Consider the following 25670-nt stretch of genomic DNA (forward strand, 5'->3'; position numbering starts at 1 on the left):
GATCTACATTTGTTGCATATAAAGATCATTTCTTTTGGATTGACATAAAGCACGATGTAACTAAATTTGTTTTTGAATGCTTAGTATGTCAAAGAGTTAAACATCAACATGGTAAGTCTTATGGTCTTTTAATGCCTCTCCCTATCCCTAGTGGTCCTTGGGAGCAAATCTCAATGGACTTCATCACAGGACTACCCGCTACCGCCTCTCAAAATGATATGGTCTGGACCATCGTTGACTGTTTTACGCAAGCAAGTGTATTTTGTACCTCGTAAAAAAACCCTATTTGCACCACAAGCTGCAAAACTATTTCTGAAACTCATCTTCCCTTATCATGGATTTCCCAAAGTCATCCTTTCTGACCGTGATGCTCGCTTTTGCAATCACTTCTTGGTTGCATTAGCCAAAAATCAAGGATCTACAATGGACTTCAAATCTACCTTTCACACTAAAAGTAATGGCCATATAGAAGCAACAAATAGTACCATCATGGACCTTCTTAGATCATACATGATTGAAAATACCACAAATTGGGACCAACATCTCCCTATGCTTCAATTTGCCTACAATAGCACACCCTACTCGGGCACAAATCAATCATCCTTTGAAATAGTCTATGGTAAGAAACTCCCTATCCCTATATGTACTATTAGCTTTGATGTCCCAACCACACAAAAGTTTTAAAAAAAGCCAGCAATTGCATTAAAAGAGCTCAACAAAGATACACATCACAAGCTAACAAGAAAAGAAGACCCGCACCTTTTTAAGGAAATGACATTGTTTGGATTAGAATAGAAAAATGACAAAACAATAAAGAAAAACATCCCAAAGTAAAATTGGCCCCTAGATTCTATGACCCATTCAAAATCCTTAAAAAGATTAATGACAACGTGTTTTGCTTTGGTATTCCTTCACATTACAAAATACACAACTCCTTCCATGTCAGTTTAATAAGACCACATAAGGGACCTATTCTCGATAACCCTTACACAGTTGATCCTCCATTGATTGAGGACGACGAAGAAATTTTGACTCCCGAAATAATTTTGGACCATGACCTCACCACTACGTGCACGTGAAACTAGTACAGAAGATCTTTGGTACGATATAAAGATCACTCTCTGAAAGAATGTCAATGGATGTGTGATGCATCACTATGTGCACACTACCATCACTTGATACTTGCATACCACATATGTGGAGACACTGATTTGCCGATTTAGATAGTGTCTCTCTTTTAAGTGCACATTTTTTGGTTTAGATAGCACTAGTGTAGATTCCTCGATTTAAGCAACACAAACCTAACTGCAGATTTTTCTCTTTAGGTAGCATTAGTGCAAATTCTCCAATTTAGATAGCACAAAACGAAATGTAGACTCGCCAAATTAGGGAGCATTAGTGTAGATTCACTAATTTAGGCATCACATCCATTGGTGTAGATCCACCGGTTTAGGCAACAACAATTACTAGACCACTCTAGCACTGGCTGGCCATAATTGATGTTAGTTTGGTTTTGGTAACAATTGAGGATAATTGTCTTTCAACCCCAAAGTATGTAATGGAATTAGTATTTTGGGAAATTTTTCATGGATTATTTGGTATATTTTATGAGCATTGTAATGTTAAGTTGAATTGTGAATATATAATCACTTGTCGGGTGTTGTGTTAGCGGATGAGTGACTGCTGATACATGCAAGACAATAATGCAATAGTGGTTAATGGAATAAAGCTGTCACCGTTGGACTTTGTGGCAACTCTTAGTGTTTTATGGTTTATTAAATAAGTTGAGATGTAAAAAATTCATTATTAGAGCGAGATCTTTATGAGCATGGATTAACTTTATGCCTAAGTGTGACATAATGTAATCATTTTTGAGCATTGCCTCTACCAACAAATAAAACACGTGCAAGAGGAAAATGCTCACTCTTACACGGGGGGAGATTTCACCCAATGATCATGCCGATTCTCTCTCTCTCTCTCTCTCTCTCTCTCTCTCTCTCTCTCTCTCTCTCTCTCTCTCTCTCTCTCTCTCTCTCTCTCTCTCTCTCTATCTATCTATCTATTTCTGTGTGTGTGTATCCTTGAGTCATCGTATTCACATCTCATTGAGCCTAGAGTTAAATACACCTAAAATCTGTTATTAATTCATTGAGTTTATTATTATGGATTATCATGAAGGAGGCCATGGCTCCTACTTGCAAAAAATTCCATGGTCCAAAGCATCTTTAATATACTTTAGGGTATGCATGTCCACCTTTCAATGAGATTCCTTGGGCTGGTTGGAAAACTTACTCAAAACACCAACTGCAAAATAGTGTCTGGTCTAGTATTACACAAGAAAATCAAACTACCCACAAGCATCCTGTACTTCTTAATGTTGACTAAGGAAGAACAATGTCCATTATCCCAAATGCTTTGAGAATTTTTGTTGCATACTTTTGTTTCCCTTTGTGGATTGCCAAACCTCAATCCCCAAAGAATAATGCAAACATCCCAAGTTTATCATTTCAAACTCGAAGCTCAAACTCTTTCGAGTTTGTTGAATGAGCTCTTCATGATCAGCTGTGATAATTGAGTCATCTACATACAAGATAATAATAACTTGCTTTTTGTTCTCTCTTATTATATACAAATTTGCATCAAAAGAAATTCTTTGAAGCCAAGCTTTTTGAAAAACCTATCTATCCTGACATATCTTGCTCTTGGTGATTGTTTTAGGCCATGTAAAGCCTTTTTTGACCTGCAAACCTTCCCTTTTGCATGGGACAACTCAAACCCTTGTGGTTGCTCTACATGAGCCTACTCCTTGAGAAGTTCATTCAAAAAAGTGAATACTACATCCATTTTGAAAATAATGCATAACAAAATAGTAGCAAGAGCAAGTACAAGGCAAATAGTGTTCATTTTAGCTATGAGAGCAAAGGTTACACTCACATCAAACCCTTCAATTTGTGAAAAACCTTGTGCTACTGGCTTAGCTTTGTACTTTTCCATCAATGAGTTATCGACATCGTGTTTGAATTTTTAAACCCATTTGGTGTTGATGACCTTCTTCTTTGGTGGTTGATCCACTATTTCCCATGTGTCATTATTTGTTATGCTATCATACTCTGATTGTATTGCTTCTTTCCACCTTGGATTAGCCATGGCCTCTTTGAGGAAGCTGAAGCCTTTACAAACTCCACAATTTCATTCATTAGATCCATGTTGGTGATGTGTTCGGAGGGTCCTTTTCGCTCCTCTATTCTCATTGAACTTTTGCAAACCACCCTCTTCTTCATGAGGATTGTGAACATGAGGATTTTGATCATCAACGAGCAGTTGAGCCCACTTTGGTAGTGGCTTCTCTTGTGATGCTACAATAGGATCGTTAGTTTTGTTTGAGTTGTCATCATTAGACAACTCCTCCTCTTCAATTTTTGCCTAACTTTGATATGGCACAAGTTGGGTTATTTCTTTGTTTGATGAGAAAGTGGAAGAACCTATTTTATGCACCGAATGTGGCCCTTCTTTAAATACCACATTGCAACAAGTGAGTATCTTCTTTGCCTCTAGATCATGGAGTCTATATGCTTTAGCTCTTCACTATATCTTTAAAATATACACTTCTTGATTTTGGATTCTGACTTTGTTCTTTTGGAATCAGGAACATGCACATAATAGAAACACCCAAAAGTTTTGAAATGCAAGACTAAAGGTTTCTAACCAAAATAGGCTTCTTGAGGTGTTTTTACTTTCAAAGCCTTTGTGTAGCTTTGATTGAGGATATAGATTGTCGTACTTACTGCTTCAGCATATCCTTGGCTTTGAGCATGCGGCATGCCATTTCTACCATAGTCCAATTTTTACAAACGAGGATGAATCTAAACTAGAGAGGATGAATCCTAAACTCTGCCATGATGTATACGTACAAGATATGTGCAAACAAATAGTGTGACTCAAGAAAATTAGGTTCCAAGATAGATTAGCTTGGACTCATAAACACGATCTTGAGTTGAGTGGAGTGAGCACAAGTTTGTAGGAAGCATTACACTCCATGTACATAGACTTGGATGAGCTTTCAATGAGAAATGGGTCTCTTTATACCAGGCCGCCACACACCACTACATTGCATATGGAATTGTGACCCTTCACCTTCCACCAACCTGTCTTTCGTTCACTCTCTACCAAACTTGTCACAAACTTCAACACCCCACTCAAAGATACAATCTTTGCATTTCGATGTCCTTTATGCCTATTTTCTTAGTAGCATGGCCTGCCCATGGTACCCCAGATTCCTTTAGCCCTACAATAGCTAGACCGAATCTTGACAAATGCACTTACTTATTACCCTAAACTCCTTTATCCCAACAATGGCTAGCCCAAGTTTTGACAAACGCCTACATTTTTGCACTTTCCTAACCCCTTTACTCCACATTGATGAGTAGCCCAAAAAAGGTACCCTAGACTTCTATAATGTAGCCTAGATCTCCCATTTCTTTAGATTGGCCCAAGTCTTGACATGTGCATACATATACATGGGGGTTTTCAACTTTTTCTAAAACATATTTCCAATCCTCCTTGTAGCCTCTTCCTTATTGGTGCCTCTTTTTCTCCTCCTCCTTCTCTTCTAATGAAATTTGCCTCATGTTCATGGAAATTCCGAGAAAAATGTCATGTCTGCCCACATCTACGGCAAGTGAACTGTCCTTTGTCTCCACCTTGGCCTCTACTTCTTCCTCTAGTCATTCTTTCCTCCTTTGAATCCTCCTTGGTTGAAGAACACCCAATCCCTTTGTGCTTCTGCACGGTCGGCTTGGTGCTATGCTTTGCAACAATCTCTTCATCATCTGGTTCATCAGATTCCATAACCCCTTGCACATGTGAGAGCCATTTGAAGCTAGATATGGCATACAAATAATAGTGGGTGGTATTACCAAGTGTGTAGTTGCACTGGCAATGTCTAAACCCCTTTTGCTGACTCACACACATGTTGCAAGTAATGGATATATGAATTGTGCTCTTATAATGGCACAAGCTTCAATAATAATCAGTGGTGGTGAAACATAAACTTTCCAAGTGGCCTTCACTAACTTTGTGGAAATCAATACCAAGGTCAAGTTAGTGGATTTAACTAATTCTTTTAAATTTTGCCTTGCAAAGATCAAACAAAAGGCTGCACCAAAAATGAAAAAAAAAGAAGAAATTGTAACCACACCGGGGTTGAGGGTGATGGGGATCGTTTGCACAGATCAAGAAGGTTGTGCCAAGGTCAAGGTCAAAGGCATCCAAGAACCTTTTTGAAAATGGTTGTAGGTATGCCCAATGTCAAGGTGGAGCTTGCATGATGCAGTTATGGCTCGATAGTAGCTTTGTGTTTGCAAGGCAAACCTGCCTAGCCTTTGCACACTCCTGCCCATATCCTTGCCTATATAGAATGCAGAGAAATCTCCCCCTTGGGCTTTGGTGCAGCTGGCTTCAATGGCAGCTTCACTGCAGTCTTTTTCTTGCCAAGAAGGGGAAGACCTGAACCCTGAACGATGTTGTGACTATAATGCCTTGCAATTTTTTACACAACCTTTGCTTCTTGGACATGCCAAATGTGCTGCCCTTAGTGTTGCTACAAAGCGCAACCTCAAACTATGGAAGAGGTGGTTAACCTACACACTCTATGTAGTAGCATACAATATGAAAACTCTTCGAGCAGTTTTTGCCTGTGCTTGTTTGATTCAGTGCATCAGGTGTTGAATATCGAGCATCATCAACAATGATTGACAACAGAGCGAAGTTACTTGCACAATAAGTTTTAGATAAATTCTCACAATAATTCCCACATTGTGACTTACCTAAACATCATGAGTTTCTGTGATGGAGGCACCGCATACCTAGCTAGGTACGATTAGGGTAGGGGACCACCGGCCCGGTGGGGGGGGGCGGTGGTCCCCTGCCCCCAATCATACCTAGCTAGGTATATGGTGTCTCTCGCGTAGAAGCTCATGATGTTATGCATGGTATGAAAAACACTGAAAAAGACTCCGTTTTTGTACATGAGAATATTTCTAAATCTTCTTGTGTTGGAGTAGTAGGAGGCTCCGACCAGATTGCTATGAGCTTCTTTTCTTGACAATGGATTCTTAAAACGGAGTCACCTTGCCATTATTTTGTTGAAGGCTTAATGAAGAAATCAAATGAATTTCCTCTGGCAATTGGATCATGACGAACATGACCTCCCCTAGAGTAATAAAAAAACATAAATAAAAAACCTTAATCTTAGTCTAATGAACACAAATATAAACTCTAGCTAATATGCAATGGCTCTGACACCATGTTAAAAATGAGGATGAATCTAAACTAGAGTGGATGAATCCTAAGCTCTACCATGATGCATGTGTCTGAGATATGTGCAAACAAGTAGTGTGACTCAAGAAAATTAGGTTTCAAGATAGATTAGCTTGAACTCATAAACACGATCTTGAGTTGAGTGGAGTGATCACAAGTTCATAGGAAGCATTGCAATTCATGTACACAAACTTGGATGAACTTTCATTGAGAAATGGGTCTCTTTATACCAGACCTATATTGCATATGGGATTGTGACCCTTCACCTTCCACCAAACTTTCTTTCCTTCACTCTCTACCAAACTTGCCACAAACTTCAACACAAATGTGACGTTCCACGAAATGAATTCTCCCCCTCTATCTGTGCAAAGTTTCTTGACCTTCTTTCCTGTCTCATTTTCTAAGATTGTGTTACACTTTAAATTTTCCAAAAGCTTTAGACTTTTCATAAATAAAATACACCCACTAAATTCATCAACTCTAACATCAAAAAATAGAAAGATCCACCCAAAGCAGAAGTAGACATTTTACCACAGAGATCCGCATGTACTAATTCTAGAGGAGACTGAGCTCAGTTATTGATCTCTTGTGGAAATTCCTTTCTTTGTTTCTTGCCCATAATGCAAGCCTCACATACTTCATTCATATCTAAGATTTGAGGCATATGTGCAACCATCCCAAATCTCTGCATCTCTTTTGGCACAACAATACTTAGGTGACCAAATTTCTCATGCCATAATTGAGTTGTTACCGTAAGTACAAAAAGCTTGTAAATGGTTGTTGCAACTTACTCCCTTTTCCACTGTATTTAGAATCCAAGAATTTTACTCAGTTTGCTTAAAACAAACTTCAAGACCATGATCAATGATTGTAGCAATCAAGAGCAGATTATTCTTGGTTTGTGGCATGTACAACACATCAGAGAGTTCCTTAGTTTCACCTATAGTTGCTAAAAATGAAATTATTCCAGACCCTTTTGTTGGACATTTTTCATTATTCCCAACAATTACACTAATGGGTTCCTATAGAGGCTTCCAAAAACTATACTAGTCATATGTCAAGATTCTCCACTATCTAGAATCCAAGAACCATTAACAAACAGAGTTTGTGCTAATAATCATACCTCTTCTACGATGGCCCATAATTCAAGCTCTACCTCAAGCTGGCGGGCTCCCAAGAAGCTTTCATGGTGCCGTTCTTCTCATGTGCTTTCTTCTTTTTGTAATCTTTAACATTGTGACCTTTCTTGTCACAATAAAAATAGCTACGTGTAAATTTCTTCTTCTTGGGCTTCTTCTTAGAGGTATTTGACGTAGTTCCCTTGCTTTTTGTGCTGGTTGTGAAAGTAGAATCACCCGTGCCATCCCTAATCATGAGTTGTAGCTCCTCTTCAAGCAACATTGCACTCAACTCTTCAAACATAAGAAGGGTTGGATGAACTCGAGTTTTGAGCTCCATAACAAGACCATCTGTTTCATTGGAACTATGTGAATGCAACATCGAGCTAAATATTTTAAAGAAATTTCCACACCAACAGAAGCTAATTGATCTTAGAGATCCTTAATTTTCTTGATAAAGGCCTCCACCTTCTCTCTGCTAACAAGTTTCTCAATGGCAAGTTGACGTTTTAGATTTTGAATTCTGGTGTGATTGTGCACCCCATATTGGCAAGCCAATATGCTCCAAGCTTCATGTGCTTTAGTGGTATGCTGAATCAAAGTGAGAATAAAATCACTTACACACATGACCATAGCGCACAACACATCTGCATTCCTTCTTCTTTAAGCACGCAGAAGAGTAGCATCAAGAGGAATTACAAGACTTGGATTTGTTGGATTAGTTGTTGGCAGTGGGATTTGAGTTGGCACCATTTTGCTCCAACATTGTATCTAGTGATTCATACAAATCTAGAATTGCACAAATTTTAGATTTCCACAAAGTGTAGTTGATACCATCGAGCTTGCCTAGTGTAAAGGCTGGTGGACAAATACGTACAAAGTAGCACCACCAGCAACATTTGAAGACGCTGACATAATAAGGAATCAATTTTGCAAGGTAATACAATTAATTCTCATACAATCTTAGCTATGAGCACCTAATGCTCTGATACCTTGTGAAACAAAATAGGATCGTGTAGCAAGGAGAGTAGAGAGAGATAGGATGCAAAGTAGATTAGTGGCAAATCAAAAATTTAGATTAGCACTATTACAAAGTGATGGCATCATCCACCCATATGTTCTCAAGGTACAACTTAGCTGATGGTGATTAGAAAACTAGAGAAAGTATGGCAAGAATACAATGGGCTTATTATCCTTCAATATAGATTCCATTCAATGTGGGATATGAGGATTCATGAAGATGGCCTCTTTATATAGATGTCAAGAAACCTCTATGGGTTACCCTCTCTCATGAAAGACATCCGTCCATGCGCCCATGTGTAGCCAAGTCCACCTAGAACTCGGGTGTCGATCGGTGAATGCCGCCCACTAGCCATGGCCAAAGACCATGGGCCACCGGCCATCAGTGGTTGTTTTTTGGTCACATTTTGACCATCACTCGACCAAGATATTCCAAAAAATAGGAATGTTTTGGCGATTTGGCTTTTGTCAAGTGATTTCTCACACATGATGACTGGAAAATTTTCTCTGTACCATCCACGAGCACAAATATAGACCTCATTTGTGTGTAAGATGGAATCCACCAAATATATGTGCACTATTGGCTTCTCCTCATATGGGGCCTTACAAACTGTGTAACATACAATGTGGTGGGCAAAGCTGCCTGATGGGCATTGCAGGTATAGTAACATAACCCTTAACCTTTACTACCATGTATGAAATCCGATGCTGAAAATCTTATGGTGTGTGGGGAGGTCTTACCAAAGACTCTTTGGCAACATATGTCCCAAGTGTAAAAACAATAGCAATACTTATGTCACACAATTTTGCAAAGATAAAGCCTCCCTTTGAATGGGTAATGATAAGATTATGGAGCTCAAATTTAGCTTATGGTAGAGAGCTTGGAATTGATCCTCACCCATTAAAATATTGAACCCTTGAAAGAGAATCCCTTGTTGAGTGCTTGCCTTGGTGGGAACTTGCCCATGAGAGCTTTCATTTAATGCATGAAGAACTTTGACATGAGCCAATTTGCAAATGGTTGGTTGCTCTATAAATTTGAACAAAATGTAATAGAAAACCTTCACTCTTATATATTCTTCTCTTCAAAATTTATAAGCTCAAAATTTCAACCAAAGGGTTTAGATTGTAACAAATTTTGTGATATTATGGCATAATTTTAGCCACAAGCAAATTACATCCATGGGTCACGTGCATGGACTGCCAAACATTGATAATATTGCTAACTGAATAAGAGTGCAACATGTGTTGATGGTTGGCATAGGCCGAAAACAACAAAGTGAAGTGGGTTGTAGGTTGATGGTAGCCAAGTTGTTGGCAAATTTTCAATCTACAAACAAAGGTGTAGATTTCAATTCATAAAGGATTTACATCAAAAGCCATAGGTTCGTAGAGTTATCTCTTGAAGGAAAGTAAGGCTATATCAAATGGCTCCCCAACAAAAGCTTGAGTCAATAGAATAGCATGCTATTGCTGCTCAATCGTCTTTACTACAATGGGCATCAAGGGTTTTAGGTGCCCTTTGTTGAGTTTAATATTATCTTCTAAATGATGTGGATGGGTTGAAGCCAATATTTTTTATTCTTATAATGGGTCTAAAAAATAAATATCATAACTTAAGAATAATGGAAGACTAGTAAATAATTGTACACATAATCAATGCATTCACCAAGAGATTATTGAGATGGCCACTTAAGTAGAAGTAGCAAGAGCATCTACGAGGTAGTATGAGGGTATAGTACAAGTATATAAGGCTCCGAAGTAGCCTCAAAATCAGTCCTTAAAAAGGAGGGTCAACTCATCAAGCTGGGAAGTCATTTGGAATCTATTACACATTGTTTGGAGCCATCTACACCTCTCACAATGAATCCAAAGGACTATGTGTCTCACAATTTTTGATTGGACAAGAGAGGATGTACACCATAAGTTGGTACATAGGACAAAGACCATGCCCAAAAAATATCTCCTTGGGATTTGGACTAATGACTAACTACATAGAGACCACAATGCCACACAGGCTAATAAAGTCACCTTGACTATGGATCATGATGTTATTTGTCAAGCTCTAGGTGTAGGTTGTGTTGCTATTTTCTAAGGTTAATTATCTTGTTACTAGGTTGCACAAGCTATGTGCAACCCTGCTTTGCAAGCCAAAGTTACTCAACAACTTCGTGCTTATGGGATTTCCCTTCCTCTCCAAGAGGAGAGAGAGCCTAGGAGGCCACTTGATGAGACTCCCAGAAGAAGACTCTCTCCCATAAGAGAGGTGGAATCCAAATAACAAGAAAGAACTGAATCACTAAGTTCCTCTGAAGATGTGGCTCCATGAAGACAATGGTTTAGAGGATCGCCAACTCCTCCCAAGAGGAAACAATCAATTCATAGAGGCTTCTCCTCATCACTTTGAAAGGGAAGAGAGGAAACAAAGGAAGAAAAAGGTAAGAAAGAGGTCACCTCTTCTCCTTCTTCTTCACCTTCCTCCTCTTTCAACGAAAGCAACATCTATTCTCCTAGAGAATACAAGAGGAGAGGACATCGAAAATCCTACCCTGCATGGAGAAGGTCTCAAAAGCTTAAGAAATTTAAAGAGGGAGGAAAGAGTATCTCTTTTCTCACCTATGATGGCACCTTTGGTGTTACCAACAAAGTATTGGCCTTCATCCAGCATTTTTGATGTTGCCTTTGGAGATGAGGGCTTCACGGAATCCTCCAAGCTACACCATGTAGCTTTGCACTTCCAAAAATTGGCTCGTCAATGGTGGGCTAGCCAGTGGAAACGGCAAAGCTACAAAGACATGGAAAACTCTACAAATTTCCATCATGAATCAATTCCTTGCAAGCGATGCAATGGACATAGTGCTTACCGAATGGCAGAGTTTGAAGCTTCTCTCTCATGAGTCGATCCACAAATACGTGGACAAGTTTTGGGATTTACATCTCAAGGCTATTGTTTTTCAAAAGATAGACTTTGCCACAATTTTGTGTGGGATTACCTGAAGAGATGATCAAGTACGTCAACTCCCAATGGCCTAGTTCTATTACCGAAGTAATCCACCACACTATAGTTGCTTCGCGCATCAATTTCCAACAAGGGGCTAGAAGGAATGTCAAGCCCATGGAAAGCAAAGACAAAAGTGATGCAAAGGGGAAGGGCTAATGCCCAAAATTCTTCCCAAGGCAATTCCAATAACAATGACAACAACAATCGGTCCAAGGAGAAGGGAGTTTACAAAGGTAAAAATAAACTCTCTCCTGAAGAGATTGAGGCTTCTCGCAAAGACTACAAATGTTTTAAGTGTGGGGAGCAAGGACACGGCTATCGTTCTTGCCCCAAGAGAAATGCCCGCAAAGAGACTCCTAGAGCTTCCACTGTTGAAGCTCCAAAAGAGGATGCTCATTGCGAAGGATCACCTCTCTCCTATGCTTGGGGAAAGGTGGGAGCATGATGCCTTCATCTTGTTTGACCCTCGCTCTACTCACAACTTCATATCAACGGAGTTGGCCACCAAGTTGGGCATTGATAGCCTCTGTTACTCCCTTGATTGGGAAGTTGAGGCTTCATGTCCAAAGCTATGCCGACAAAGAATACTTTTTCATCTCTCCTCTCCAACATGAGGATGTTATCCTAGGGGCACCATGGTTCAACCGCATGGCTGCCAACATGAAGTTCCTTGAAAGGAAAATCTACTTCACCTACAGGGAAAAGAGCATGTATATAGATGCTAATGAGTCCGTCGTTCTATACCAATTGTAAGTTCACCTCCTTTCTATAAGTCAATGAAAAGCTCAGTTTCTGCGTACATGATTTTTGTCAAAGAGTCTCTAAATGATGCTAATTTTTTAACAAAGAAAAGTGTTAGGAATCAAGAAGAATTAGACTTATCTATGAATGGATTCCAAGATGTTTTTATGGATGATATCCCTTTGGACTTACCTCCAAAACAAGGGGATGATGACCATCGAATTGAGCTCCTACCAGGAAGCTCACCACCTAACAAGCCTCCTTATCAAGTTTCCCAAGCTCAACAAGAGGAGATCATGAGTCAAGTACAAGAATTGGTAGAAAAAGGGATGGTAGGCCTATTTCCTCTCTGCTTTTGTTCTCCCAGTCCTTTTAGTGCGAAAGAAAGATAGTACATACAACATGTGTGTGGACTATCGAGCGCTAAACCATATCACTATCAAAAACATATTTCTCGTATCGCGAGTCAAAGATCTGCTTGATAAGTGACAAGGTTTGACCTACTTTAGTAGGATTGACCTTTAAAGTGGCTATCATCAAATAAGGATAGTGAATGAAGATATCGTAAAGATCGCGTTTCGTACAATGTTTGGTCTTTATGAATATCTTGTCATGCCTTTTGCCTTGACAAATGCTCCTGCCACGTTCAATCGTTTAATGGAGAAAATCTTTAGACCCTATGGCAAATTCACTTGAGTGTTCTTTGATGATATCATAATCTAGTCCAAGTCCTTGGAGGAGCACAAGCAAGATCTCCAAGTGATTTTTCAAGCTTTGAGGGAGAACAAGCTTTTTATCAATAAAAAGAAGAGCGAATTTCCTTCAAGAGATTCAATACTTACTTAGGTCATATTATCTCTCAAGATGGCATCCGTATGGATCCATCTAAGTTAGAGGTAATAAAGGAATGGCCTAATCCAAGGAATCTACATGAGCTAAAAAGCTTTTTTGGTATGTGTGCATACTATAGATGCTTCATAGCAAAATTCTCTCAAATAGAAGGACCATTACACGAGTTAACAAAGAAAAATGTTAAGTACTCATGGACTACCAAAGAGCAAAATGCTTTTGACAAGCTCAAAGAAGCTTACCTCACAATCAATGCTTATACTTCCGGATCTCTCAAAGCCATTTGAGGTCCAATGTGATGCTTGTGGTGATTTCCTTAGAGCAGTCTTGCTTCAAGAAGGGCATGCCATAGCATATGAGAGCCAAAGGCTCAATGCCAATGAACGGGTCTTGGGCATATACAAAAAAGATCTTTTAGTTGTTCCACATGCCCTAGACACATGGAAGCACTATCTATTGGGGACTCCTACACGTATTTTGTGAACGGACCACCACAGTCTCAAGTACTTCATGATGCAAACCAAGCTTTCCGACAAACAAATGAGGTGTACAAATTTTCTTTTTTAATTTTATTTTCATATTGCTCACATTGTTGGTAAGCATAATCCAGTGGTGATACACTTTCACAATGACCAAGAGTCAATGCGGTGTCTATAGCAACTCACAATGATCTATCTTCTATGATAGATGAGTACGCTAGTGACCTTGACTTTAAATACATAATGTTAGTCCTTGCCTAAGGGAAGAAAGAGGAACCATTCACCTTGCAAGATGGTTATCTTCTCCATGGAAACATGCTATGTGTTACTCATTCCATTTGTGAGAAACTTATGTATGAATCCCATGCTCCTCCCTACGCAGGGCATAGAGGCATTCAACCTACTCTTCGAGGTGTAGAAATGTGCTTCTATTGGCCTACCATGAAAGTAGACATACAAGAGTATGTTTCAAAATGTGTGGTATGCCAAAAGTCCAAATATGATAGAGGGAAGCAACTTGGGTTACTCCAACTCTTGCAAATCCCCGAATTCACCATGGGAGAGTACATCCATGGATTTTTTCTTTAAATTACTTAAGTCTATCCATGGGAATACGGGAATATGAAAAATAGTCGACAAGTTTAGCAAGCAAGCACACTGTTGGGGTTCTTCAACACACACAAAACTTAGGTGTTGACAACATGTCACACACACTAAAGACAGAGTTAAACAAAGGCAAACACATTCAACTCATCAGCATTTCAACATTCACCAAATTCTGACACAGTAGACTGAAGAACAAGCATGAATCATAGAGCAAGAAACTACACATTTGATTCATCTTGGTCCAAAGATAACTTCCATTCCAGCCAAAATTACATACTCACGTGAACCAGCATGACCTTTAAATAGGAACTGTTACATCCGATTGACCAAAATCCGACTTATCAAAATACTAAGATCAGACTGACTAAGGGTTGATTGATTAAACATAAGTACAAGTACTAATTTGGTGCAGGTTCAACACCTGGCACAGCCCGGTGGTGGATTTCCTTGAAATCCGACTTGGATCCACAATCCCTTGATCTGCATATTCTGCACCATCAACATTACTCTCTACACTGGTTCAGCTTCATTCTGAGTCTCCACATTTGGCTCAGCCATACCCTGCTCTTCAACTACTGACTCTGGTGCCACTATCCCAAAAAATCCATCTTTTTATAGACAATGGCTTTGAGATGTAAATCCCAGAACTTGTCTACATATTTGTGAATAGATTGGTAGGGAGAGAGCTTCAATCTTCGCCATTCGGTGAGTACTTTGTCTTTGGCATCGGTAGCCAAAACCTTCTTCATGATGGAAGCTCTTAAAGCTTTCCATGCTCGTGGAGCTTCACCGTTTGCTCGTAGACTAGACCACCATTGCCTGGCGGACTTGTGAAAATGCATGGCTACATGATGTAGCTTAGAGGACTCTGTGAAGTCCTCGTCTCCAAATGCCACATCGAATTGTTAGACAAAGGCCAAGACTTTATCCGTAGCACCAAAAGTGCCATCGTAGATAAGGAAAGAGATGTTCATTCCTCCCTCTTTGAACTTTTGGAGCTTGGACGACCTCTTCTAGGCGGCATAGGATGTCCTATGGCCTCTTCTTTTAGGCGGTTCAAGAGTTGCACTATCACTCTCTTCAAAAGAAGAAGAGTATGAGGAGGACGGAGAAGAGGGTGACCTCTTTCTCGCCTTTTTCTTCCCTTGTTCCTCCTTGTCTGCACCATCACTTTCTTCAAAAGAGGAAGAGGATTAGAAAGATGGAGAAGAGGGTGACCTCTTTCTCGCCTTTTTCTTCTCTTGTTTTCTCTCATCCTTCTTTGAATTATGGTGTAGAGAAGTATGTGATGGTCTTCTCCGTTTAGGGTGTGTTGAAGAGCGTTTTGCCCGCCGTCTTCGTGGATCACTTCTTTCTCGTGGCAGGAGATTCACTTCTTTCTCGTTATTTTGGTGGGGGCTCTATCTTTGAAACTTGGGTTCTCCTTTGAGAGGGAGATGTGTCATCAAGTAGTAAATTTTTTATCCCTTTGTACAAATCCTCCTCTTCTTCCCTTATCGGAGAGAGTCCTCTTTTGGAATTCTCACAAGGAGGCTTTCTAGGTACTCTCTCTTCTTGGTGGGGAGTTTGGAAAATACCATGGGTGCATTAGCAAAATCAAAGCTATCAACATTCATTTCAATCTCTTTTCCCTTGTCAGCTATACTAGCAAATTTTAGGTGTAAATTTTTACTTGTACTTTGGCACTTCAAGCCCTAGTTGCTACTTCTCTTTACCTTCAAAGATAAACACTCAAGCATTTATATCCGTGGCTCGAATATTATTAATTGCAAGGAATAGAAGGGAGGGTTCAACATAGCCAAGACAGCACCGATTTCTGTCAAGCTTCTAATAGCTCAATAATGGTTAAGCCATAGGCAAGCCCCGTAGGACTCCATCATTAAGACCATAGCTCTCGACTATATCCCCGTTAACTGTATAAAGCATGCGTGCTTCAACGATGAAAAATCCCTATTCTACTTACTCTTTTGCAATTAATAACACCAACATGTGTTGCAAGCTTGTGGACCTCTCTTCTTGAGCAAGAAAAGAGAAACCAATAGCTCTGATACCAATGTAACATTTAATGCACCAGTAACTTGTGTGTAGTGAAAATTGATAACATAGTGAGCATTTCATTAAGAAGAAGTTCCTAATGAGCAATATAGAGAGAGTACTTAATTTGAGAAAGTAACATAGCAATTTACACATAGCTAATTTGGCATTGACAATACTTGAAAAGAGAGAGAAATAGAACAATTGACAACAATTGAGGACCGGATTTACATGGAGCCGGTTCCCCTCCATAAAGGCTTTGTATTATAGCTTCTCCCATCAAAGGAGACTTTTGTACAATACAATCTTTGTGTTCCTTGACCATGCACCAGTAACTTGTGTGTAGTGAAAATTGATAACATAGTGAGCATTTCATTAAGAAGAAGTTCCTAATGAGGATAGAGAGAGTACTTAATTTGAGAAAGTAACATAGCAATTTACACATAGCTAATTTGGCATTGACAATACTTGAAAAGAGAGAGAAATAGAACAATTGACAACAATTGAGGACCGGATTTACATGGAGCAGGTCCCCCTCCATAAAGGCTTTGTATTATAGCTTCTCCCATCAAAGGAGTCTTTTGTACAATACAATCTTTGTGTTCCTTGACCAAATGCGTTGGTACAATGAAGATGGAAGCTTCATGCACCAAATTATGCTTGAAAAACACACCTAGTGTCCCTAGCCTTAATCCTAAGACCTCACACACCTTCAAAAATGGTGAGAGCTAGTAGGGAATGAGGATAGATTGAGAGGAAGAAGATGTATCTTACGAGAAAGAAGTATTCTCCTCACATAATCACTCTAATAGCATAGCTTACCTTAGTAATTATCATGGGAGAGGAGATAAGCATGCCATTGAAACTTGGCTCTTGGTTGGATTTGCATTCCATAGCCAAGAGTTGTTGGTGTAGGCCTCTACTTCTCAATGCTTGGAGAAGGAGATGGAGTTCTTCTTGCACACATGAATTGTGTGTGTGTGTGTGTGTGTGCGTGTGTGCGTGTGTAGCATTGTATACAACCCTCTCTCTCACCTTGGTCGAGCCCTCTTGCTATTTGCTCATGCTGGCCTCCCATTGGCTCTTATAAAGATTAGCCAATTACAAATTAGAAGCATAATTGATAACCTTTTGACAAGTGTCTCCCTTTCCCCTTTTGTGAGAGCTTTAGGTAATTAAATAATTCAATTAGACTCTCATTGGACCTCTTAGTCTTCTGGCCAATAAGAATCAGGCAAGCCATTGGGCTGTTGGATGCTCATTGGACCCCTTGGTAGATTGTCTAATAGTCCTCTAGAGAGCTTAATTTTTATTGGTTCTTTATCAAGCAATTTCTAAATTGATTAGACTAACTTTACTCTAGCTTAATTCTCATTGGTCCACCTCTATGGCCATCCAAAAGGATGTGAGGAGAGCTTGGGGGCAACTGGCCTAAAAGTGTGACATGTGTCCAATATTCTCTGTGTAAAGGGGGAGCTTTGGAGTGTGTGTGTATTCTCTCTCATCCCCTACAATAAGGGCTCGCCCCCTCCTTCCTAGGAATGTGGGAAAACTTTTTAGTCTCCCCATGACCATCCAATATTTTTGCTAGTTTGGCCTTTGGACTATACAATTAAAAATAAGAACTTTAGCCTATGGAAGTCTTGATGGGGTTAAACCTTAGGTCTTTTAAACCCCATTGAAACACATTGCTCTTTCATAGACTGTCCCCCCGTTGGATCCCTATTTTCTCTCCTTTGGATCCCTGACAGAAGCGGGTCTGGCAACCTAACCAATATTCTAACTTTTACTCCCCTGGTACTTTCCCATATTAAACAATCTGTTTAGGATGAGAAATTCATTTGGGAGTATTAGATACTAGTTTTTATGACGTTACATGTAGCTTTTGAGTGTCATAGGCGATATCTGGTGGGTTCCATATTGTCCATCCCCAAAATGCGTTGGAATCGCAAAAGTTCTTTCCAAAACAAAACTGAAACATCCAAGTGCTTACTATTTTTGGAGAATTTTGAAAAAATTTACTCTATCTAATCATTAAAATATATATATATTTTTGACTTTGAAGTATTTTGCTTCATTTATTGCTAAGCTTGAGAGTATCTTTTCGTCATAGAACTGAAATATCCGCATTTTATGTAACAAAATTCACAAAAAAGGATAAAAATAGAAACTTTCAAATAGTGTACATTTGTTGATTGTATAAACTAATTCGTTACATTAACTTGTTGAGCTAAGCAAAGCTAAGCAAACCTTAACCATAAATCAACACAAACATTTAACAACGTAGTTTATCTTAGAGAGTTGTCAATGTAAATGTAAATGGATGATTCATGTGGGGTGAACCTATAGCTGTTACATGTGCAATAGCACAAGCTCTTAAAGCAAAGGTTTTATTGTTCCATTCATATAGACGGAACTAATAGCAAAGGTTTATTTAGTCTCTTCAATCTTTCATGCTTCATTGAACTAGGTTTTGATGCTTACATAATCTACTGCGTTAGTAATACAAGATGAGTCCACCACAAATCAGGATACTAAAGCAATTATTGCAACATGCACAAAAAGTTTTCTACGTCTTTCCTTTTGGGAAGGAGATCCTCTTTCCCAGGTTTTTCTCATAATGTTCAACATCATAAGCTTCTGCAAGCTCGGCACCGCACGGCCCCCCTAAGTGTGCGATGCTCGCCTGTAGAACCTCATGATGTTGTTGTAATTCACAATGTGGGAATAATTGTGGGAAGTTATCGAAAGCTTCTTGTGACACAACAGGGACCATGTTTATCCATGAGATGAACAGGGATTATTCGCTTGATGAATGAGCTAATTGTCAGCTGTGAACAGGGTAGACTGCTGCACATCCATATGCAAATCATCAATCTACATTCCAGGGTATATCAAGAAAAGGATGAATTCTCACCAACAAAAAAGGTAAACTATCCCATAAATTATGAGTCGAGAGGAAAACCTGACTTGGCTTTGTTCTCTCCTGCATACAAAAAAAGCATTGCTGCTTGCAAACAAATCGTGTGCTGGCTCGCAAGCAGTGTTGTTGTCTTGCCATTTGGTCAAAAACCAAGCATGAAAGTCATTATTGCTGCATAATCAAAATTGTAATCTGAATACTGAGGACGAAGAAGAATTGCTTCCCGTGATCAGCCTTGCATGACAATGCCTTGCCAGTGTATCACGGCGCAACAGCACCTTATTGCCCCCATTGCTTGTCTTGTGATTGGAATTTGGAACCCACGGGTCACTCATCGTTAGTTCCATGAGTGGCTGAGACTTGCTACCATCATCATGATCAGCGGAAGCTGCCCACCACATTTAGAGCTTGGACACGCTTAGACCCATCTCCTTGCCCCCGCCTGACAGGTTTTGAATTAAAATGAGCCAGCTCCAGCTATCACAGAAACAACTTAGTTCAAGGAAAGAAGTAATTTTCAAAGAGTTTCTGTTGGCACTACTAGATATATGCATTCAAAAACCCAAACCTTTCACTACTGCAGTTGCAAACTCAACGCAATATACCTGACATTCAACTTCACAGAGCAATTCTTCTGCACCTTTTCCCACGTGCACATCCCTTAGAGATGGGCATAGAAGTTGCAATTGTGCTGTTGGAACCAGGGAAATTCTCAGCTAATAAGACGGCACGCTCAGAAGATGCAAAGCCTGACGACTTTTCATTGATTACTTGGTATGAAAGTGGTAAAACAAGGGGCCAGGGGTATCGATCTACCAACCAGATTCAAGATTTGAACAGCCCGTCAGGTTGAGATCCACAAGCTTTGGGCAATCCAGAGTCAGTGCCTGCATATTTAACAACAATATAATTTTTATGCCAATTGCACCTTAACGAGTTAGCAGCTACGCACTTAAGTGTCAAGGAATTAATGACCTCGAGTCCAGCGCAGCCCCAAAGGCTCAGCTTTTGGAGATTCTGATGCTGAAAATGCAACTCCCCATGTCTGTACTTATACTCCCCATGTCTTGGTCTGCTTATATCAATACTTCTTGCAACCTCGTCCTCGGCCGTCCATTCGTGGCTCTCCTTACCAACCATAACTTTTCCACAGTCAAGGACCTGTAGCAGAGGTAGCTTGGACACCACCATCTGCAAACCATCTGCAAAGGTCGAATTCGTCAAACTGAGCATACCAAATGTCTCACTAGCTGTCTCCCACGCATTTATTTGTGGCTGCAGATAATTAAAGGTCCTCGTTCTCACCTTGTGATACTTTTGAACAGAGTGCTATGAGGAGCCTCGAAAGACTCGTTGAAAACGCGTTGCAGATCATTTCAAGCGCTACGTCAGTTATGCTTGATCTGCAGAAGACACATCAGCGGTAAATGTCACCTTGACTTTTTTCTAGATTATGGATTCACGGGAGGCGTTTAACAATTGCAATCGTTTGCCGCAAAGAACGATGTTTCGCATGTCAATAAGGCATTCCGTGCCATTCGTGTAGACGAACTGCTATGAACTAATAAATCTGCCATCCATGTTGACATAACTAAATCGTCAAGAAGAGAACCATGGTTCGAATAAGAGTTAGAGAGCTATGGTAATTCGATTAAGGTATCTCAATCGGAACTGTGGTTCAAATTTGAGTCAGAGAGCTGTGATTTGATTGAGTATCCTAATAGAGATCTCTATTGGGGTTTTGGTTATATTTTGGCTAGCTTGCCTACGTGGCAAGGCAGCCGGAGCCGGTTGTCACTCAAATGAAACCGGCTGGGAGGAGTGACTAAAAGGTCCACGCTTCAAACGGTTCGCGTCTTGAGCTTACGACCTCCCCATCGCGGGCAGGAGCTGTACCACTACGCACTACAGCCTGCCTTAAAAAAATATTGCCCCGCCGACCACCACCCCCCAAAAAAAAAAAACATACACACACACACCCCAACCCCACCCCGAAAAAAAAAAACCCCCCCCCCCCCCCCCCCCCCCCCCCCCCCCCCCCCCAAACACACCAAAAACCAAAAAAGCGCCGTGACCGGCTCCCTTGGTCAACTCCACTGCACGTCGCACAGCTGGCCGATATTTAACATGAACAAGAAATTGGCATGTTGATTATGTGGATCATATATGAACACTTAAAAGCTCAATAGCTAGTTTACATGGTTATTGGGAAACCCGCATACATAGTGTGGCGGTCTTAATTTACTCCACCAATTCACTTTTGACAACTACTGACCTGCAATTGAATTCTACCACAACTAAATAGTCCCAACTGTAACTGTCCCATCTTTGGACTGCAAAAGCTGCCATTGTTTAACATCCCCACTGATGGCCATTCCTTATAACTAGTCCCTCTAGAGTGACAATTGACACTTGTTACATCTCTGCTGATAATCGCCATTGTCTGCACGCCCATGTAGCTTCTCTCATGCTACAGTCTTTGGATGTACCACCCCATTAAAGCATAGTTTTCAGTTCTTTGAGTAAACAAATGTTGTTGACTTAAGAGATTTATATTTGCACATGCTGCTCCAAGTACAGCACTAGGCCTTTCTTAACCCACGTCTGATCTTGGATTAAGCTATACAGTACTCCTAGCTAGGTGCAACTTCACATGTTTCATAGCAAAGTCTCATGACACAGGCCTAAATACTACAGAAAATGACTTTCCTGGCAAAGGACTTAGTAGAAGTTGTGAATGATTAATCACAGGATGTACTTAATGAAGGTGAATCGCATGCTGCTTTAGCTTGTTCACATTAGTGTGATTAACTTACCCACTCAAATCCAGCAGTTCCAGTTTTTCACAATTGGTTACAATCGCAGCAACGGACTGGTCTGTTAAGCCCATTCCAAATGTCAAGGATAACATCCGTAATGACCTGCCACCAAAATTTTGCGCAGTGTTTAAGATAGGTAACCAGTTGTTAATGAAAAACCATGATGGAAAGACTTAACAACCCTAACCTTGAAAGGCCAGGACTGAAAAGACCGTGAACTACCCTATCTTGTAGACATGGAGAAGCAACATGCAGACGAGACAAACCCCTCGCTGTACATCCAAGGTTTTTCATAATAGCTGCCAGACAGTCTGAATTTTCAGTCTTGTCTTGGGACAACTTGTTCAAATGTTCACGAGGAAGGAAGTCCAAGCATAGCTCTGAAAGCTCGGGACAATTTAGAAACTGCAAGCACAACTAACAAACATTGACTGATTTACGGAAGCTTCAAAATAATGATTTTTCAGCAGATTATCTCCCTAAACCTACCATGTACTTGAGTCGATGACACCCGATCAGCCAAAGAGTGGCAAGGCTTGAGCTGCTCAGCTCCACTTCTGCCACATGGTCACATCCTTCAACTTTGACAGATGTCAACGTCTTGCATTGACGAATAAGACCTGTCAATCCCTTACTGGAAGCCCATATGACAACCGGTTATAGGAAGGATCACCAAAACATGGACTCAAAGTGAAACAGGTATTAATCAAATCCTTACCCAGATATGGTACTCGAACCACCGGGCTTCAAGGAAACCTCAAACGATAACAGGTAACGGGTAGCATATGAGATGCGTTTAAGCAAAGAATCCCCAAGTTCACTGCAAAAAAACAGAAGAAAACTCTCAGCATATTAGGACAATTAGCATAAAAGGCGCACAGCATTACAATAATATCTATGCGTGACATGGCACAACTTTACAACGATTGATCAGGTAAGGACAAACCTTGTCACATTCAGGGTAAGCTCCTGAAGACTGGAACAATTCCGAAGTATGAAAGGAAGAAAAACTCCTTCGGCATTGATCGGAGCACCGATTGAAATGCTTGTTTTCCGTATACTTGCCCAAACGTACTCTGCAGATTGGCGCCATCGCCTAGATACATTACTAGCAGCTGCAAGGTCGGATGGAGCTGAGAGACGTGACAGTATGAGCACCAAACATGCGAGCGGAATGGTTTGATCCTCCTTCGAGTCAGGAATATTCAATTCAGAGCTGCTGTTTAAGCCAAAACAGCGAACACGGGCATGAGGACACCTGCCTGCAAATTCAGCATAACGACAAGCAAGAAACGTCTGTGACCATGAATCCGCGAAAGACTTATGAATGAAGTGAACCGCAAGGATCCGATCACGGGTAGTTATATTTGAGACCAATAGGAATTCACGTAGAAAAGGTGAAAATGTTGCAGACGACAGTGTCAAAAGGTGCAGACTAGATCAATATCATCGACAGCATATAAGTGGCAGGCAACAAAGGAAAGGTTTGTCCCCGGTTTCTCGTGTATAATACTAACGTAGCTCAAGCCCATACACGGATATCTGGCAGCATCCACAAGAGGAGCAACAGGATGCCTATCTGCAATCACATGCTTACTTCAAGTGTGGAAGACGAGCTACGTCAAGCAGGAACTGCTTTTGCACCAAGCAAGGTAGGAGAAAACCGTGATAAAAAACATAGATCTTCACCTGTTATCCGAATAGACGCTTGCATCGGCATCTGCCACTGCTGAGGCTTCGGCACTTTCTGAAACTGCTGCAGCTTGCTGTAGGGCGCGTTTGTAGCGCTCGTTCGAGGAACAGGACGACGTCAGGGAATGCGATGACATTGGAAACGAAACCTCTGAGGGAGGTATGGGCGAACAAGGTGCAGATGAGAAAATCTGGTTCTGATCTGAGGCGAATCGTGGCCGCCATTTGACGGCCGGGTGCGGTTGCCGCCTCGACGCAAGCAGCTCCTGCAATACAACACCCTTGGGAGATGCAACTGATTCGCCTTGACAAACATGGCCTCGCTTCGGCTGCCCGCATTTGCCACAGTTGTACGCTCCGCGCTTCCTGCACGACTTAGAATCGTCCGGGGACGCCGGAAGAGACGGAGGCGGGAGCTTGGAAACCGGTGGATCGGGGGGCGGGGAATTAGAGGTACCAAACAAGCAGCGGCGATGGCGGAGGGGAGGGTGGGAGCGATGAGGGGTACGGCGGGGAGGGGATGAAGCAGAAGCAGAGGGGCTGTCGGGAGCGAAAAAGCTCGTGATATCGATGGCGGCGGAACCGGGGATAGTGGGTGAGGGACAGGAGGTAGGGGATGCATAGAAGAGTTCGTCCGCCATAGCTAGAAGCAGACTTCGCGGGCACTATCAGTCCTCTCGCAGTCTGCGGCAGCTGGTTGGCATAAAAGAAAATGAAGAATGAAGAAGACGACAGCGACCTACCGAGGAGTGGCGGGAGATTTGGCGGGAAAGCAAGCCGGTCTTGAAATCTCCGCCTTTTTTCTTTGCCTTGTTAAGGAAAAAGTGCTTCGCGGAATCACCACGCAGGCAAACGCCCCTGCCTATAGTTGTGTTGAGATGACAACTCAGTTTTAATTAAGATGTCACGTAGATCGAGAGCACTGCAAATATGCCACGTCACCTTTTTGAGGGGCACTCCAACGGCTAGCTTTCCCATTTCTCTTGAACTGCGGGAAACTCTAATTTCTAAGAGGGCGGCCACATAGCCCAGCGCGATTGTTTGGCCTTTTACATCCTTGGACGGCCGGACATTTTAGTGGCTGGCCTCTAATTTCTAAGAGGGCGGCCACATAGCCCAGCGCAGTTGTTTGGCCTTTTACATCCTTTGATGGCCGGACATTTTAGTGGCTGCGGGCGCCGGGCACTAGCGGGTAGAAGCAACTTTTAGAACTTTCTTTTCGCCCTGTCCCGTGCAGAGCTTAGGGGGCTTGTTGTTCTGCAACCACTAAGTAGTATGGTCATGCACGATGTTTGCAACGTTTAGAGGGGCTCACTGTAGCCTCTGCAAGTTTTCGATTTGAAAACGAGATTTTATAGCGCTTAGCCTCACCAATGGGCAATCGCAGGTTTTAGTACCTCATCATGACTTGGGCGTTGATTTTGGATGAAAAGGATAGTATATATACCTGCTGCAACCAGTTAACCAGTGCATTGAACAAAAATTTCTCCTGAAATGCAAACTTGGTGTGACAACAATCAAAACCTGCAGTGCATGACTGGCACACCCCTCCCCAACCCCCACAAGCGTTGGGCGGACGAGGCTCTAACTTGAGACTAGTTTTGGAACCCAATTTTGGAACATATAAAATGTGATCAACCACCACTTGGTCTAGAGCGATTGAACTATTTTCAAACACTCCCCAAAAAAAAATGTGGTTGCTTATGACAAAAATATGTACATTCTCTCTCTAACCTCACGTTCTTTCCTCCCAAACTTGGCGTTGCCCTGGCTTCAAATTTATGCACATATACACACAGTCTTTTCTCAATAATGATTACCATAGTTTTCAAAATAGGAACAAAGCGTGACATTACTAAATTACATCACAAAAATCAACAGCAGTGAACCAATCATTTTTCAGCACACGGGTGAAAGCATGTATAGGTGGTACCACCAATAGCCCCCAAAAGGAGGAAATTTAATTCTTAGGCAGAGGGAAATTTGCATACAAAGAGTGGTTTTTCAAAAGCATGCAAATTCCCTATCTCTATTTGTTCCAAATGCAAAGAGGTTTTTCAAAAGCCCGCA

General features: G+C 41.0%; 1 protein-coding gene across 3 annotated transcripts; it reads right to left on the reverse strand.

Annotated features, from left to right (window-relative positions):
• Positions 1-18637: 18637 nt before the first annotated feature.
• On the reverse strand, positions 18638-24354 carry FBL17 (RNI-like superfamily protein). Of its 3 annotated transcripts, XR_015184845.1 has the most exons (12): positions 23598-24352; positions 22855-23127; positions 22627-22728; positions 22398-22542; positions 22096-22313; positions 21906-22010; positions 20395-20492; positions 20065-20291; positions 19910-19976; positions 19695-19780; positions 19132-19566; positions 18638-19016 (listed from the first exon to the last, which is right to left on the reverse strand). XR_015184845.1 is itself a non-coding variant. In XM_086486885.1 (11 exons), the coding sequence occupies exons 1-11, from the start codon at positions 24239-24241 to the stop codon at positions 19508-19510; spliced, it is 1989 nt and encodes a 662-aa protein (XP_086343011.1). In that variant the 5' UTR covers positions 24242-24354; the 3' UTR covers positions 18638-19507. The 3 variants fall into 3 exon arrangements, 2 of the variants coding, with proteins under 2 accessions (XP_086343011.1, XP_086342997.1); XM_086486885.1 differs by having other exon boundaries at positions 18638-19531; positions 23598-24354; XM_086486871.1 differs by having other exon boundaries at positions 18638-19566.
• Between the last annotated feature and the right edge of the window lie 1316 nt (positions 24355-25670).

The sequence above is a fragment of the Adiantum capillus-veneris genome, chromosome 2 (genome assembly GCF_014529385.1).
Source record: "Adiantum capillus-veneris isolate H3 chromosome 2, ASM1452938v2, whole genome shotgun sequence".
Classification (NCBI taxonomy): Eukaryota; Viridiplantae; Streptophyta; class Polypodiopsida; order Polypodiales; family Pteridaceae; genus Adiantum; species Adiantum capillus-veneris.

Coding starts and splice junctions, on each gene's coding strand:
- FBL17 (XM_086486871.1), bottom strand. CDS start 24,241: ATGGCGGACGAACTCTTCTATGCATCCCCTACCTCCTGTCCCTCACCC. Junction 23,128..23,597: donor AGCGTCTATTCGGATAACAG/GTGAAGATCTAT, acceptor TGGCTTAAACAG/CAGCTCTGAATTGAATATTC. Junction 22,729..22,854: donor CTTACCCTGAATGTGACAAG/GTTTGTCCTTAC, acceptor GTTTTTTTGCAG/TGAACTTGGGGATTCTTTGC.